Source organism: Enhydra lutris, unplaced genomic scaffold (assembly GCF_002288905.1).
Source record: "Enhydra lutris kenyoni isolate GAN:26980312 unplaced genomic scaffold, ASM228890v2 scaffoldscaffold4, whole genome shotgun sequence".
NCBI lineage: Eukaryota > Metazoa > Chordata > Mammalia > Carnivora > Mustelidae > Enhydra > Enhydra lutris.
This window is the reverse complement of record NW_019154088.1, coordinates 4,570,032-4,588,682: the sequence shown is the minus strand read 5'-3', so window position 1 is coordinate 4,588,682 and position 18,651 is coordinate 4,570,032. Positions and strand designations below refer to the sequence as shown.

At 34.1% G+C, this 18,651-nt stretch overlaps 1 protein-coding gene across 1 annotated transcript in view; it reads left to right on the top strand.

Moving 5' to 3' along the window:
- LOC111162261 (diphthamine biosynthesis 6) overlaps positions 1-7,761 on the top strand; it is a 183,452-nt gene extending 175,691 nt beyond the window's left edge. The window contains exons 8-9 of the mRNA XM_022526548.1: positions 5,700-5,787; positions 7,085-7,761. Of these exons, the coding sequence (XP_022382256.1) occupies positions 5,700-5,787; positions 7,085-7,138 (142 nt within the window). The 3' untranslated portion in view covers positions 7,139-7,761. The remainder of the gene's footprint in view (positions 1-5,699; positions 5,788-7,084) is intronic.
- The last annotated feature ends 10,890 nt before the right edge of the window (positions 7,762-18,651 follow it).

The following is an 18,651-nucleotide window of genomic DNA, read 5'->3' as shown; positions in this document are numbered from 1 at the left end:
TATGTAATATTCATCCACTCTTACTTCTTTCATGTTTTTCTAACTTCTTTTCCATTAATAATCATTGACAGAATTTATTTCGCAAATATTTATCAAGTACCTATTATGTCTAAAGCATTCTACTGGGCACCGTTGATGTTCAAAGATAGCTCCTGCCTTCAGAGGTTGAGTGGAAGACACATCTATTTACAATTAAGATACAAGATGATAAGGGATAAAAGTTATAAGTTCATATGTAGGAGACTGTTCTTCTGGCTACTGTGATCACAAAATAATTCATGAATGAAATGTACATTAAGTCTTACTTCCATAAGAAAATACTGTTCCATTATTCAAGAAGAGTATTAGCATGCGAAGGTGAAATATAGTATAATGGGGGAACTCACAGTATATTTACTTATTAATATGAGACTAAATTTGTTTAAAAAAAAAAACATGCTAAGAGGAAAATGCCGAAGAATACAATTTTTCCCATTTATTTGACAACTTGAGGTTCTAAAAGTCTTTATGAACAACCTAGAATTATAAGAGATGTACTGCTTTACACTATATAAGCAGAAGGTCTGTTTATTATAGTGCTTTAGACCTGAAAACTGAAACTTTTGTAGACTTCATTTGTAGGTGAGGGAACCTAAGCCTGGCCAAGACAATGCCATGGGAGAAATCAGTCATGCTATTTTTAGAGAGGGATGTCAGGGGAGATATATTAAAACCCTTAGTGCTGGGCACCTGGGTGGCTCAGTGGGTTAAGCCACTGCCTTCGGCTCAGGTCATGATCTCAGGGTCCTGGGATCGAGTCCCGCATCGGGCTCTCTGCTCATCAGGGAGCCTGCTTCCCTCTCTCTCTCTCTCTCTGCCTGCCTCTCTGTCTACTTGTGGTCTCTCTCTGTCAAATAAATAAATAAAATCTTAAAAAAAAATTTGTATAAAAACCCTTAGTGCTGAAATGTTTAGTTCAATTGAATAATCATTTATTGAGGTGAATTATATGGGTGGAACTCTGCAAGCTACTGCTCTGCTCTGTAGTTTTTCCTATAACAGGAGAGATAGGTGCATCAACTACATAAGTGCTAATAGATACAGGTGTGGATCTTGAGAGCACAGAGGAAGCACTGTCTTTTCATTCCTACTCATTTATCAGTTCATCACTCATCTAATTCTGATGCTTAAACATATTTTGTGCTTCTTTCTTCATAGGCTATGCCTCATCTTATCTTCATAACTTTTTTACTTGATGCCTTTTCTCTAGCTTGCCTTCCCATTTTTCTCTTCCTTGCTAAATCCTTCCTTTTTTTCTTTTTAATTGAAATATAGTTGACACACGATGTTACATTACATTACTTTCAGGTATATGACCTAGCAATTCAACAAGTCTATAAGTTCTGCTCTGCCCATCACAAGTGTGGCCACCATCTGTCACCATACAGCACTACTACTACAGTACCACTGGCTATCTTTCCTATGCTGTAAAAATCCTTCCATTTTTAAAAGCTTCTGTTGCCATCCCTTCTAGTGCTTGTTCTCATTCCTGAACTCTTAGAACACATAGTTGTCACTCATAAGTGTTTGTTAAATATTGTTCCATTAATCAGTCATTTATTGTTTTTAAAAATTTATCCCATTTCCACTTACTTGTATGTGTTCTTTTTAGGTTGTAATTGGAGGTGATAGGTTGGAACATATCCTAGTTTGTGGAAAAAGCATGTCACCTATTATATATAAAATCTTTCCTCCTCTTTAAAATAGAAAATGTCATCATCATGCCTACCTGATAAGCACTAAATATGATACTGGGAGTGAATATACATTGCACATTCTAAAACTGTATGTAAATGAAAGTTACTTTATTTAGAGATGATACAACTAAAAGATAAGTTCCTGTAACTGTCTGTTAAAAACTGACTATTAATAATACTGGATCTGGTAACTTTGAATTCATTCTTGGACAAATTAAAATTTCTCCTGTTCTGTGGTCTGCCACAATTGGCATAAAGCTAATTGATTATTAGGAATCCCATTTCAAATGTCTGATTCAAATTGTTTTGATGAAAAAGAGATCACCTCTAAGGGGAGAAAAAATAAATTTTTACCTACAAAATGACTTGATTATTATTAGGGCTTTTTTGTTTTTCTTCAAAAACACAGATTGAATTGAAGTAATTTAGAGAAATTGGGGTGGTTCTAGAAGCTTATTATAAGATACATTTTGCCCCAATTAACATTTTTTTAAATCTTGTAGGAAAGACTGATGTAGCAGTCTTTGTCTGGAAGTAATTTAAAAATTTTCTAACTAGAGCATTTTACAATTCACTTTTCATGTCAATTAATATGTGATTACTCACTTTTAGATAGAGATTTTTAGTTCAGAAAGTGAAGGGTTTTTTTCTGAGAGGCCTTGAGGAAAACAATTACAGCTTAACCTTTCTGAAAGGAGGATAATTGTGGGGCAATTGAAGGTCCTCAAATAAAGAGCCTACTTTCTTATTACTTCTTACTTTAAAATATATGTGTGTATTTATCAGACATAAGAACAGAACTCTTAATGTTGTATTAATGAAAGTGATTTTCTTCTATTAATGAACATATTTTCAAAATGTCAGTATTCAATACATCCCCATCTTTCATTTGCGTTATTAATATTACTGTACTAATAAAGTTGCTACACATGGGATGGATGAAGGGAGGGGGGAAGGAAGGAAGTACTAAATTCTGTGGTTAAAACACTTTGTACTCATTTTTCCCACCTACTCCTATTTTCTACCCACTCAAGGCATAATTCAGCACAGAGCATCACAATGTGGCATTTAGCAGTGGGGATGAATCAAGTACTTACTACATTCTGACATCTATCCTATATTATGTGGGATTCATTTAAACTTACGAAATATTTTCCTTATATTTAAATGTTTAGACCTATTAAATGTTATCTTTATTGTGCTAGAAGATAGCATATGGTACATTGGTGTGTGTGCATGTTTATATATGTACATGTATACATGCAGTGTACACATATGAGAAAGTATTCATGAGAAGATAGGTAATTAAAAATATCAGTGTGGGTTTATGAGAATTCAATAATGTGTAATGTGAAGATACTTAACAAAATTTCAACTATAATCATTTATTCAACAAACGTCTGATGAAATACCAGACAGTGTACTCTGTACTGAGCCAAGAGGGGTGGGGTGGGGGGAGTCACACAAAGGTAATCAAAACTTGGCCCCTCTCTAAGAAGAAAGATAAGCATACACACACATAATTGTAATGTAGTGGATGTGCAATGAAAGGCCTGTGAACACATTACAAAAGCACATAAAAGAAGACAACTAAGGATTATTGGAAAATGTCAAGGAAGGCTTCACAGAAATGATACTGAAGATGTCTATGAGGACAAGTGTGAGTCCACAGGGAATATCTGTATATGTTGTTCTTTCAGAGGAATGGTAGGAACAAAGACCATGGCTGTCTCAAAAGACAATGTCAGGTTTTTTTTTGTTCTGAAGTGAGGGGATAGGGCCTGACCTCACACCAGGGGAGCCTGGCCTGACTCAGCTCTCCTTTTGAAGTTGTATCTAGGGGTAAGCCTAATGGAACAGTGAAAGGGAACATGGGCTAGCCCCTGAGGCTACCGAGAAACCTTGGTTGTATAAGAGGTAGTGCCCAGACTGACTATTTGTATTAACAGGGAAAGGGGAGGAGAACACCAACTGGAAAGCATTTTTGCTGTGTCACAATTGGTCTTAATTTTCTGGGTCACTCTAAGGACATTTCAACAGATCCTACTCTAGGTTTCAGAGAAATTCGTGAAGTAGAAACCAAAGATCCTTGAAAGCTGAGTTTCAATTGAGTTTCTGAAAGGGAGAAGAAGAGCAATAGTGGCATTATTCTGTTTGAAACTAAAAACTGTTCATTTGAGATCTAGTCTCTTCCAGTTGTTTGGCTTTGTATAAGCGAATGAAATGATGTTAGTCAATTAGAGATTATGGGTTTAATAGAATCCATAAAAATCATATTCTTCTTTAGTGCTTAGAATATTCTATATTTTCTCTGGATAACCATCTTTATTCAGAATGCAGTAATTACATTAATTAAATGAGCTATTTGCTGTCAACCTTCTGTTTCTAGTGCAGATAACTAGCATAAGAAGGGAGGGCCCGAAACCCTTTCTACTGACATAGCATTGGTTCTGGGTTAATTATAGTTTTGGTTCTCCATTGTCAAGGGTATCAAAACCAAGCTGCCTAGATTAGGCATAATTGAGGTTCAGGGTCAGTTTCCAAGGCTGAGATCAGGAAGAGGGAGATTGAAATTTAATGTAAGAGTAAAGTTGTGCATAGGAATTGGAATCTGCATCTGATCGATGATCTAAGATACGACCAGAACAAGCAGTTTTGGGATAAGTAGGAAAAACAAGATTAGGGCTAACAAGCCCAAGGGGCAGGTGTGAGAAAGCAAGCCGGCCTCTTTACTTTCTCTTTCTCCTCCTCATTATACCAGAGACATCTTTTGGTTGATGTAGCTGTGAAAGCAGGTTATATCTTTCTGTCAGGATCCTGACTCTTTAATAATTCTGTTTCTTTTATAAGTTGCTTTCCTTGTAATGTCACCGAAGCCCTTTTTAATGTTATTTTTTCCTAAGCATTAACAAGAGGCATATTTGATATTAAAGGTTCATGAATAGTAGTTGACTCTTTTAATCATCATATTTTTTTTTCTCTATCTCTGATCTTTCAAAGGGGAAAGTAAACAGATTTTGTCCATGAAAATTTAATATTCTGGAGCCAAGTATTTTGAGGTTCCTTTTATTGCCACTAAATAACTTTACATTACAAAAGTTGACTCAAAAATATCTTACATTAGTGACAAAGTCAAATAAAGTTAACAATTTGTTTTGCTATCCTACAAAGGTTAAAATGCTAACAATGTATTAATATAAATAATAGAACTAGTTCCCAAGGCATTAAAGAGATATGGGGAAATTCTATTTTTAAAATTTAGTTGAAATGCAAAACACTATTGCTTTCTTAATAAACAACAATAAAAAATAATTAGTTATTAGAACTTCACACATAATCTTAGTTATTCATATGTGCTTTACAGGGTATCTTTGGTAGAAGTTCAGTTAATTTACATGTATCCATATGGTGCCAGCAAGCAGTTCATACCATTTTACCTGAATGTGGTAATTACTATGTCAGACAATCAATTTTAATAGCAATGATATTGCAGTGTGAAGAGTTCACCTAGAGCTTAAAACCGTCACCAGTACTGCTTTTGTGAAGGATAATTGAGATTTTGTGTGAAACACTGAATGAATTACCTCTTGAAAATGAAAGGAATAATGAAGATAAAGTGCTATTGTTTAATGGTTAGTCCCTACCAAGCAAATTTGTGAAAATGAAATTGAATAGGAATTTTAAGTCTCAAAACTGTTCAGAGAGCTTTGAGTGAACCTGAAAGTTGAACTATGTCATTATAAAGACAAAAGCATCTTTACTTTTTCTTGTAAATTTAGCATCCTCGATCCTTTTCCCAATAAAATATTGGATCCTTAAAAATAGATGTTAATCACTACATATTGTTTACCAGTGGAAATAAATACAAAAGTAGGATTTGGGGTCTCTTCTAGTCACTAGCAGAGAACAATTTGCCACAATTTACGTAATAAATAAACACATTATAAAATTTTTATGTTTTAGGGATTCATCAGAAGTGGTCACACATTCAGCTGATGCATTTGCACCTGTTGCTTATCTACGCTTTTTGGAATTGCACTTGGAGGACAAGGCAAGTAAATAAGATTCACTTTCCCAGTGATTTCAAGAGAAAATTGAGATATATGCATTGGCTCTGTATCTATAATGCTATAACAACAGATAAAGGGTAAAAAAAAAAAAGTAATTTTATCATTAATGATTTTTTTCCAGATCCTCAGTCAGTAACTAAAAATTTTGCAAATGTTTATGGTTTTGAGAACTCTATATGATGCCTAAGAAATTACATTTCTAAAGGGTTTGCAACTCGCTTAAAAGGGGAATGATATATACATTAACCAATGAGAAGACAGGACAATATACAACCAAATATTAAATCACCTGGTAAAATAAGAATTACTTCATTGTACATAAGCATGAGGGGAAGGGTTTGAGAATGAATTGGAGTTTCATTATACAAAGTGTAGGAGTGGAGGAAAAGAAAAAATAAAAGCTTTTCCAAAAATATCCAAGAGAACAGAAGTACAAGTGAAAGATGGAAAGTGAAGCAAAAGTGATAGAGTTTTATTTTAAATATGTTGATTGTCAAGGTATAGCAGAATATCAGTTTAAGGATGTCTTGTGGAATAGGTAGAGATCTGGATTAGACCCTTTGATTAAAGGGTCTTCTCCTTACTGGGTGTTGTAAGTGATGAATCACTGAATTCTACTCCTGAAACCAATATTGCACTGTATGTTAACTAACTGGAATTAAATTAAAAAATTTTTTTAAAGTCTGCCACTTGAAATATAAAGGATTGGAAGAAGTTTTCTGCATCTTTCTATCACCAAGTCTTGAGGCTATTTATGATAGAGAATCTGAAGAATCAAGAGGGTTTAATGAAGATTGGCAAAGGAAGGAAAAGAATGGTAACCAGAAATCAGGATGAAAGAGTTTCTCCAGGAAGAATATAATTATCCATGTCTAGAAAAATTAAGATAGAAAGTAAGTCAAAAGCTGGTAATCCTCGAGAAAGTAAAGCTGTACTATTCAAACATCCTTCATACCCAGTGAAAGGAACCTCTTACTTTCTCGGTCTCTGCTGCTATTGCTGCCATGTGCGCACACACAAAATATAAACTGTTGAATTTTTTGTTTTGTTTTTTGGGGTTTTTTTTGAGGAAACTTATTTTGTTCAGACATATCAGCTATTATATGTTCAGCTTTACCTAAATAGCTCATTGTTCACCTTGTTGTTTTAGTATTTCATTTGTTCACAGTCCATTTGCCCTCTCAAAGAAAAGAATGCTATTTCTTTAAGGTGGAATATTCACTGACACTAAATAAATATGGTGCATTTTCTTTCTTCTTTTTCTTCTTCTTTTTTTAGGTGTCCACGGTGCCTGACAACTGCAGAACATCTAATTATATACATAATTCTTGAAGAACATTTTGAACATTGTTTACTAAGCTGCCATTTCTATATGAAAAAAACTACACAACATTTTCTCAACTATTATATCCAGCTCATTCTCTGCATTTTTTATTAGAAATATATATCTTTATCAGAAGAAGTTAGTAGGAACATTGATTAATTGGGGAAATGTGAAAGTCTCATTCATTATTATTGGTGACTTCCTCAGGATTCACTTTCTCTGACTTTAGTTACCATGTCCTATCCATGACCTGTACATAGTATGTGGTCTTTCTTCCCCTTTTACTTCATCTCCAACTCTCATTTCTGTAACATTTATCTTCTTTCATCCCATTGTTTTATTTTTCTCCTTTTCTCTTTCCTGCTCTCATTTCTGCCAGTTGTCTAATGATGCAGAGCATTTGAAAATCAGAATGAAAAGGCAGTTTACTTAGCCAATCAAGTTTATTCTACTGGATATTACTGGCATGACTTGTCATTTTTTGTTTCGATATAGTATTCATTTTATCAACAGTATTGGACAATCAGGAAGAATATCATTAGATCTGAGTATTTTATAACAATGAATAATGCAATTTTTATATCCAATGGGAAGAAGTATTTTCAACAAATGGTGTTTGGGAAACTGGATAGCAACATGCAAACAAATGCAACTGGATCACTTTCTTACACCATACACAAAAATAAATTCATAGGGGAAGGGAGGGAAAAAAATGAAACGTGATGAAACCAGAGGGAGACAAACCATAAGAGACTCTTCATCTCAGGAAACAAACTGAGGGTTGCTGGAGGGAAGAGGGGTGGGAGGGATGGGGTGGCTGGGTGATGGACATTGGGGAGGGTATGTGCTATGGTGAGGAAAAAAAATAAAAAGAAAATTAATTAATTAATTAATTAATTCGAAAAAGATTGAGGACCTAAATGTGGGACCTGAAACCATAGAAATTCTAGATGAAAACACGGGCAGTAACCTCTTTGACATCGGCCATGGCAACTTCTTTCTAGGTAAAAGCTCCTAAGGCAAGGGAAATAAAAGCAAAAATAAACTATGGTACTTCATCAAAATAAAAAGCTTCTACACAGCAAACGGAACAATCAACAAAACTAAAAGACAACCTAAGGAATAGGAGAAGATATTTGCAAATGACATATCTGACAAAGGGTTAGTGCCTGAAATACATAAAGAACATAGAAAATTCAATACCCAAAAAAGCAAATAATCCAGTTAAAAAATGGGCAGAAGACATGGACAGACGTTTCTCCAAAGAAAATGTAGAGATGGCCAACAGACATGAAAAAATGCTCAACATCACTCATAAGCAGAGAAATGCAAATCAAAACTACAATGAGATACCATCTCATACCTGTCAGAATGATTGAAATAGCAGGTGTTGGTGAGGATGTGGAGAAAGGGGAACTTTCAATGTTGCAATGTTGGTGGGAATGCAAACTAGTGTAGCCACTCTAGAAAACAGTGTGGAGGTTCCCCAAAAAGTTAAAAATAGAACTGCCCTATAATCCAGCAATTGCACCACTGGATATTTACCCAAAGAATACAAAAATACTAATTCAATGGGATACATGCACCCCTATGTTTATAGGAGCATTACTTACAATAGCCAACTTATAAAAAAAAAAAAACACACAATATTTTGGTATTATCTGTGCTGACTTTAGACAACTTTATTTTGAATAGACTTAATTTTTTACAGCAATTTTGGATCCACAGAAAAATTGAGCAGAAGGAACAGAGAGTTCCCATATGCCCCCAGCCCTCACACATGCATAGCCATGCTATCAACATCTGGTGCCAGAGTAGTACATTTATTACAATCAATGAACCCACAAACAATGAATGACACATCTTTATCACTCAAAGTACATAGTTTACATTATGGCTTACTCTTAATATTGCATACTCTATAGGTGTGAACAAATGTATAGTGACATATATCCACCATTATGGCATCATACAAAATAGCCCTGGAAATTGTCAGTGCTCTGCCTGTTCATCCTTTCTTTTCCCTCTTACCCCTGGTAACCAATGATCTTGTTACTGTCTCTATAGTTTTACCTTTTCCAGAATGTCATATAATTGCAGTCGGAACATGTGTAGCCATGCCCTTTCCACACTGGCTTTTTTCACCTAGGAGATATGCACTCAACTTCCTCCATGTCTTTTCACGAGTTTTAAGTGTTGAGTATTCCATTGTCTGGATGTACCACAGTTTACTTCTCATTCACCTACCGAAGAACATCTTGGTTACTTCTAAGTTTTGGCAATTATAAGTAGAGCTGCAATAAATATCCATGTGCAGGTTTTCGTCCTCAATTCCCTTGGGTAAACACCAAGGAGTGTGAGTGCCAGATTGTACGGTTAAGAATATGTTTAGTTTGTACGAAACCACCAAACTGTCCTCCAGTGTGGCTGTACAATTTTATATTCCCACTGTCAATGAATGAGAATTCCTGTTGGTCTGCATCTTCATCAGCTTTCAATATTGTCAATATTTTGGACTTTTTCCATTCTAATAGGTGTGCAGCGTTATCTTGTTTTAATTTGTGTTTTCCTGATGACATTTGATGTGGAACATCTTTTCATATGTTTTATTTGCCCATTCCCATATCTTTGGTGAAGTGTCTGTTCAGATCTTTGCTCATTTTTTTGAGTTGTTTGCTTTCTTATTATTGTGTTTTAAGAGCTTATTGTGTATTTTGGATAGTAGTTCTTTATCAGCTATGTCTTTTGCAGATATTTTCTCCCAGTCTATAGCTGTCTTCTCATTTCCTTGGTACTGTCCTTTATGAAGCAGAAGTTTTAATTTTAATGAATTATTATTTCATTCATATATCATACCTTTGGTATTGTATCTAAAAAGTGATCTTCAAACCAAAGATCTTCTAGATTTTCTTTTATGTTATTTTCTAGGTGTTTTATAGTTTTACATTTTACATTTGAGTCTGTGTTCCATTTTGAGTTAATTTTTATAAGGAAGTATAAGGATTATGTCTGGATTCATTTTTTTTGTATGTGGAAGTATAGCTGTTCTGTTACCATTTGTTGAAAAGACTATCTTTTCTCCATTATTTCCCTTGCTCCTTTGCCAAAGATCAGTTAACTATATTTGTGTGGATCTATTTCTGGACTCTCTGTTCTGTTGCTCTGTTTATCTATTTTTTTTACCAATACCACAATGCCTTAATTAGTGTAGCTTAATAGTTGTCTGGAAGTCAGTAATGTCAGCCTTCTGACTATTCTTTTCCTTCAATATTTTGTTGACTATTTTAAGTCTTTCCATATAAACATCAGAATCAGTTTGTAACTTGCTGACATTTTGATTAGGATTGCATTGAAGCTGTAGATCAAATTAGAAAACAAACAAACAGAGATCTTGACAATACTGTCTTTCTACCCATGATTGTGGAATATCTCTCCATTTATTTATATAGTTGTGTGATTTCTTTCATTAGTCTTGCTAAGACATCTTACTTGTCTTCATTATTAAAATTTATGTTAAATGTTGCCTCCTTTAGGCCCTTTTTTTGGTTTTGTTTTTATTTTTGTTTTTGTTTTTTTGCAAATGACAAGCTTTGATGTGGCATTCTTAGTGTGGAACCAGAGGGAAACAGTGAGAGTTTGTTTCCCAGAAATCCCACTGCATCTCAGTGGCTTGGGCAAAGGTTGGGCTAAGTCACCATCTTTACTCCTGTCCTCGCACAGGTAATAGAGAAGGGTATGCTCTAGAGGGAAAACAAAGTATGATTTCCAAAAGAAGATGAATAAATGCTAGAGGACAAAAATACAGATACCTTTTCACATGCTTTATCAAAATCACATTACTATTTCAAATTTATAGTAAATTAACATTCCACCCCAAATAATAGTGAAATGTAGAATGTAGTACCTTGAATATCACTCTGAAAATCTGTATCTGTTCCCTAAAGTCCTTTAATTTCAATTCATTCTATAACACATTTGCAATCTAGCTTGACCTCAGTTACTTTGATAAACTGCTATTGCTCTTTTCTCAACTTTCTAATCCCTAATTAATCCTTTCCTTGATAATATTGACCACCATCTCCTTGAAAAATTCCCCTGTAATGGTTATATGTCACTGTACCATTCTGATTTCTTCTATCTCCTTCAGTAGTTCCTCTGCTTCTTACCTTCAACAAATGTATATAACCCCAGTTCTTTTTAAGGTTGCATTTTTTTCTTTTTCTACATTTTCTGTCTCTGGGATTTTTGTCTTCTCCCATAATCTACTTTTCAGCTCTATGCAGATGATTCTAAAGTCACTCTCTTTCTGGTCTTTCTGCTTATTTCTGACTTTCTCCGTATTTCTGACTGCCAATATGTATCAAGTACATTGTGTACAAGCCTGAACGCATTTTCCCCTACAGGTGTAACTTCTGCCTGTTTTTGTTCTTTAACACAGTTGTCTTCCCCTTAGTAACTCAGGACAGAATATTGGCATCATCTGTTACAGCTGGGTCTCCTTTACCATGACATTCAGTTGGTTGTCTAATTCTTTACATGCTGGTTCTCTAATATATATTTTACACCATTCCATCTCCATGCCCATCTCTCTAGTTAAAGTCATATCTTGCCCAAACTCTTGGACAGCATACAGCTTCTTTAAGTGAACTCTTTGCTTTTATTATCCCCCTATTTTATTCCACTGCTGTATTTATTTTTGTGTCTCTGCACAAAAATCCATAATACAACTACATTGTTTTTTAAATAAACAGGATGTTTAGACATTAATTGAAGACTGTATAACATGGTAGTGTAACTTCTTTTCTCAGTCTTGCTCTCAGGAACCCCCTACATGTATCCTTTCCTCTTAAATTGGATGGATTCTCCCTTACTGTGCCTTCTGCTTCTCTCCTCCCTTGCCTCTGGTTATTCTGTCTTATCTGTCTTCCTTTCTTTTTGAACTCAAATACTTATATATTTAGCCATACCAGATAAACTGTCCTAATACTTTGTTTCTTCCTTTCTTGTGACAAAAACTTAATCAGCTTTATGTTATAACGTTTAAGGACTTATTGCCACTAGGTTGTAAATTTCTTGAGGACTGTTCCTTTTTCTTTTTTGTACTCTCTGTAACAGCTGTTCTGGAATAAGATTTTTGAGTTTATAATTGATTGTTATTTTCTTACTTCATTTTTTCTTCTTACAGAATTTCATAAACATATGCTTCCTTTTCATGTTGCCTACCATTTAATGAAAGTCACTTTCTCGTTCATTTTTCTTTTATCTTGTTAGAGAAGAATGCTCTTAAAGCAAGCTAGAATATAAAATATAACCTTTAGACAGGTTGTTAGTGTAAAATTTAAGTTATCACTAAGATTTTCACTTTACATATGATGACCTGTAAACTTACCCAATAATCAATCTAGTTAAATTTTATCTTTAAAATTATAAAGTTATTTATGTGAGTATAAAACTTATGTCAACTAAACAGGGGATCCCAAACAAAATAACTGAATAATGGAAAGCTCCAGGATAAAAATGGGGAAATATATTAAAATTTCTTTGGGGCCTTGACTTTATTGCTTATGGCAAACTTGATGCTAAAATATGCCATACATCACTGCAGTGACAGGCTTGAGAAAATGAAAAATACAAAGCTTTACATAAATCAGCCAAAAGATCATATTAAAATGCATAACCTTTAACAGAAAAATCAAGACTTCTACTTTTCACCATTCACAAGCTTTTTCTTCCTTATATAGTTGTTTTAGAATTTCCAAACAGCTTTATGAGAAATAATATTTCAAATTAATTGTTGACAAAGCCACTGCATTTTTAACGAAACCGGTTCACAAACAGCCCCAATTCTATTAATGGACTACTATTGCTTATTACTTAATTTTGATTTTTGTCAAATAATCTCATGGGACAAGTATATATTTTATATGATTGTAAAAGCCCACATTCCTAGAAGTTGTAACTTTTAAAGATATCATAGTTTCATAACCCATTCTTGGCTCTTTTCATTTTATTTTGCTTTATTTCAGAAATACCATCAAATATCTTGAAAAACTTTATAGCATTAAACTGTCTCTGTGCTTTTATTTTTTTTGCTTCAATCTAACATACCTAAGAGTACTTACTCTGTTTAAAAAATTGTTAGCACCCCTTGGAATTCACTATAAATAATGACAAATTACAGAGTAATTTTAATTCTAAGTTCAAATCAAAGTTATTACAAGTAATCATTATTCCCAGCATCATGATTACAGTGACAGATATCTAGTCTGTCTAGAGTGATGTATATATGATCCTGTTTTTCTGAAAAATACTGATGGAGTCAGGGAGCTTATATATTCATTCGTATTTGAATGAGGATGGTAAGGGTGGGCACGTAATAACCAGAGTGATAATATTGGCTATCTTGGGGGTAAGGGGCTTAAGAGGAAAAACAGAAAAGCTTAATACTTATATAATCTATAATCTGTAACTTCTTATAATGAGTATATACATGTAAATTTAAAAATATTTGATTAAGAAAATTAACCTCAGGAGGTGGAGATGATATAATGAGTTCCAGTGCTAAACAAATACATAAATGTTATTCTACAACACTTTTGTAGTCAAGGTAGAAAGAGACATACTAGGACCCTTTAAAATGTTCCATAGAACTCAAGTGAAAACAGTACCCACAATGTGGGTTGAAATCTAGTTGATCCTGTAGTAAAGTCTGCACAGAGAATGCTGGGAGGAAAATATACATAAAAAAAAGGACCAAAAACATTCAGATGGAAGGCCTCTTGAGTTTGTTATGCATGGGAATTGCTCTCACTACTCATATCAACATGTATAAACTTGAAGATCCTGTCCAGAGAGATATGCTGCCATGTCTTTATGCCACTTCAAAAATATTTCCTTACAGAAGGGACAATGGAGGAAGGAAGATGAATGATGACTTTCACTCACCAACATTCGAGTTTAGTACAGCTTTCCTACCCCACCCTCTCCCCCACCTTTGTCCTCAAGCTAAAGAGCAGAAAAATGATTTGATAAGAAGGAGCAAAGCAGTTCGCAAGCTTTAAATCCTAATTGTACAAACCTCAATGATATAACTTGACATTCGGAGAGATTTCGACCTTGGGTACTACTAAGTCACTGCTGCTGCAAATGGTCATTGGAGCAGAGTAATAAATCAAGCATCAGATTCACTCAGATTTAGAGAGCTGCTTGACTCATTTGTATCCCTAATGCATGGATTTCAGTAGTAGCAACAATATACCACTGTGTCAAGAGGATCAAACTGGACAGTGGAAAAGTGTTTTTAATCCAAAATCTATGGTGGACCTATCAGTTTGGGGGGAGGTGATAAAAATAATCAATCAGTTGATTTTCTTGTCTGCTTTCAAATTCTAGTGAACTATATATTTTGTCCTACTATTAATTTAGTTGTTAAGCTCTTGTATGCAGCTTGTTATTGTTATTGTCATTGTTGCTTTAAAAATAAAGTTTCTGATGTTTTTATAAAGTTTCACTTTAGTGATTTCTTATAAAAGTAGAATACTGCTCATTTATTTAACACATATTTATTGAGTGCTTACATCTGTTTCCTAGCACTAGGGATACAGTAGTGAACTAAACATCCAAAAATTATTTCCTTCATGAAGCTTTTATCTTATAGAATGAGACAAACAAATAAATGTTTAAAATAAGGGGGATGGTGAGAACGTTGTCTCACTATCCATAAAAATAGGATTAGATTTTATGGAAAAAGCATAGTCTGAGAATCCTGGGTTTCCATGGTTACAGATTGAGAGTAATAAGACCAGACTTTTTGGTCCTATGGGAGATAGCATTCGTGAGCTTGTGAGAAGCCTGTAGATGCAGCCAAAGAGTGATTCAGTAAACTGGAAAAAAGTTCAAGAGAAAATATTAAGAATGAAAACATGGTGAGAAACAAAGATAGAAAGTATACATTAGAGATTAAGAGAAGTAAAAACGATGAAGTGGTCTAGAATACATGTAATTAATGTCAGAAAAAAAAAAAAGAGAGGGATAATGGGAAAGGTAAAATATTTCAAGAGATAATGGCTGAGAACTTTCCAAAGTTGATGAAACACACCAAGGTATAGATTCAAGAGGTTTTATGAACCCTAAGCTAAATAAAAAATTTTTAAAACTCCATATTTAGGCATATGATGATGAAAATGCTAGAAACAAAAGGCAAAGTAAAGAAATTGAAAATAGTTGAAATATGCTAAAAACAGGCTACTTTCAAAGAAGCAACTATTAGAATAAAACCTAACTTTTAAACGGGGGAAAAAAAAAAAAAGAAAGAAACCCAAGCAATGGAATCATGTATTTTGTAATACTGATTGAAAATAACCCCATCCTAGAATTCTGTACCCAGCAAAAATACCCCTCAGACTTTAAAGTGAGAATACTTTCAGGATGACAGTAAGGCATTCATCAGAATTCATTGATGTATGTTTATGGTTTATTCATTTTACTGTAATTTGTTTCCTCAAGAAATAAGCAAATATTTAATTCTAGCTAATAACATTCATGTTAAGGCCTTTAATGCCCTTTGGTGTGGGTCTGTTAGTAATAAATTTTCTTAGTTTTTATTTGAAACTTTTCTTAACTTCACTTTTGCTTTATCCCAACAGTTTATTAAGGAAAATTTTAAACATACAGAAAAGTTGAAAGGAAGGAGAAATAAAGACCTTCCCAGACAAAAAGCCGAGGGAGTCCATTATGACTAGACATGCCTTCCTTAAAAGTATTGCTAAAGGGCATCTTGGTTCTCTCCATCAGAAAGGATGAATATCCAACTTTTGTATCAACATGGATGGGACTGGAATAGATTATGCTGAGTGAAATAAGTCAAGCAGAGAGAGTCAATTATCATATGATTTCACTTACTTTTGGAGCATGAGGAATAACACGGAGGACATGAGGAGAAGTGAGTTGGGGGAAATTGGAGGGGGAGACAAACCATGAGACACTGTGGACTCTGAGAAACAAACTGAGGGTTTTGGAGGGGAAGGGGATGGGTGGTTAGGTGAGCCTAGTGGTAGGTATTATGGAGGGCACATATTGCATGGAGCACTGGGTGTGATGCATAAACAATGAATGCTGAAACACTGAAAATAAAGTAAAATAAAATGAAAAAAAAAAAAAAGTATTGCCAAAGGGAGTTCTTTAAGTTGAAAAGAGAAGAAGAAAAAGGACCCTAGGCAGCAATACTAAAGCATATGAAAATGTAAAGCTTTCTGATAAATATAAATACAGAGACATACAGAATCCTATAATAACTGTAATGGGTGTTACCTTAACTACTTTTTTTTTTTAAGATTTTATTTATTTATTTGTGAGAGAGAGAGAGTGCAAGCACAGGCAGACAGAGTGGTCGGAAGAGGCAGAGGGAGAAGCAGGCTCCCTGCTGAGCAAGGAGCCCAATGTGGGACTTGATCCCAGGATTCTGGGATCATGACCTGAGCCGAAGGCAGCCGCCCAACCAACTGAGCTACCCAGGCGTCCTACATTAACTACTTTTAATTCTGGTGTGGAATTTTACAAATAAAAATTTTAAAATAACCATAACCATAAATCATGTTAAAGAATACAAAATATACAAAGAGATAATTTGTGACATTGGTAATATAAAATGGAAGGGGGAAATGTAAAGGAGGAGAGTTTTATTTGTGACTGATGTTGTTATCAGTTTAAATAGATTATAATAACTATAAGATGCTCCATATAATTTCCAATAGTAACCACTAAGAAAATACCTACAGAAGATGCATAAAAGTAAGAAAGCAATCAAAACATGCCCCCATCCCCCCAAAATTAACAAAACACACCAAGTACAGCTGTAAGACAGGAATGACAAAATAACTATAGGACATAAAACAATTAACAAAATGACAGTAGCAAATTCTGCTTTATCAGTAATTGCTTTAAATGTAAATGGATTAAATGCTTCAATCAAAGACAAAGAGTGGCTGAATGGATTAAAAACAAAAACAAAAACAAAAACAAAAACCAAGGGGTGCCTGGGTGGCTCAGTGGGTTGAGCCTCTGCCTTCGGTTCAGGTCATGATCCCAGGGTTCTGAAATAAAGCCCTGCATCGGGCTCTTTGCCCAGCGGGGAGCCTGCTTCCCTCCCCCTGCCCCCACCTGCCTCTCTGCCTACTTGTGATCTCTGTCAAATAGATAAATCTTTAAAAAACAAAAACAAAATACAACTCTATGCTGTCTACAAGAGACACATTTTAGATATAAGGACATACATAAATTGGATGTGAAAGGATGGAAAAAAGTATTCCATGAAAATGATAACCAGAGATAAGAGATGAGGAGTTGCCATACATATATCGGATAAAATAGATTTAAGTCAAAAATTGTCACAAGAGACAAAGAAGATTATGTGATGATTAAAAAAAAAAGTCAATTAACAAGGAAGGCATAGTAATAAATAAATATGCACCTAATAGCAGAGTACCCAAATATATACAGCAAATACTGAGATAACTGATGTGAGAAATAGATAGTAACACCATAATGGTAGAGATTTTGATACCCCTCTTTCAATAATGTATAGATCAACCAGTTCAAAGATCAGCAAAGAAACAGAGGACTTGGACAATACCATAGACTAACTGGACATAATAGACATAAAAATAACACTGTACCCAACAATAGCAGAGTACACATTCTTCTCAAGCACACAAGAAACATTCTCCATAACAGATCACTTGTTAGATCACAAAACAAGTCTTAGTAAATTTAAAGAAAATTGAAATCATATCAAGTATCTTTTCCAGTTACAGTGAAATGAAACGAGAAATAATAGCAAAAGGAAAACTAGAAAATTTATAAATCTGTCAAAAATTACACCCCTGACTGATCAATGGGTCAAAGAAAAAAAAATCACAAGATATCAGAAAATACCTTAAGACAAATACAGAACAAAAACCATACCAAATCGTATAGGATACAGGAAAAGCAGTACCAAAAGGGAAATTTAGAAAAGAACAGATACATTAAAAACAAAAGAATAGCTATCAAATCAACAACCTAACTTTATACTTCAAAGAACTAGAAAAAGAACACACTAAACCAAAAGATAGCAGAGGAAAGGAAATAATAAAGTATAAAGTAGTAATAAATGAAAAAATAGGGAAAAAAACATGAAATTAAGAGGTGTTTTTTTTTTAAGATCAACAAAATTGACAAACCTTTAGGTAGACTAAGAAAAGTAGAGGACCTAACAAAAATTAAAAATAACAGAGAAGACAAGTAGTATAGCAGAAATAGAATCATAAGAGACTACTATAAACAATTACATGCCAACTAATTGGATAACCTACAAGAAATGGATAAAACTCTAGAAAAATACAACCTATCAAGATAAAATCATGATGAGATTTTAAATCTGGGCAGAACTCTATGGTAGGGAGATTAAATCAGTAATCAAAACTTCCCCACAAAGAAAAGCCTTAAACCAGAGGGCTTCACTAAAAATTCTACCATTTAAAGA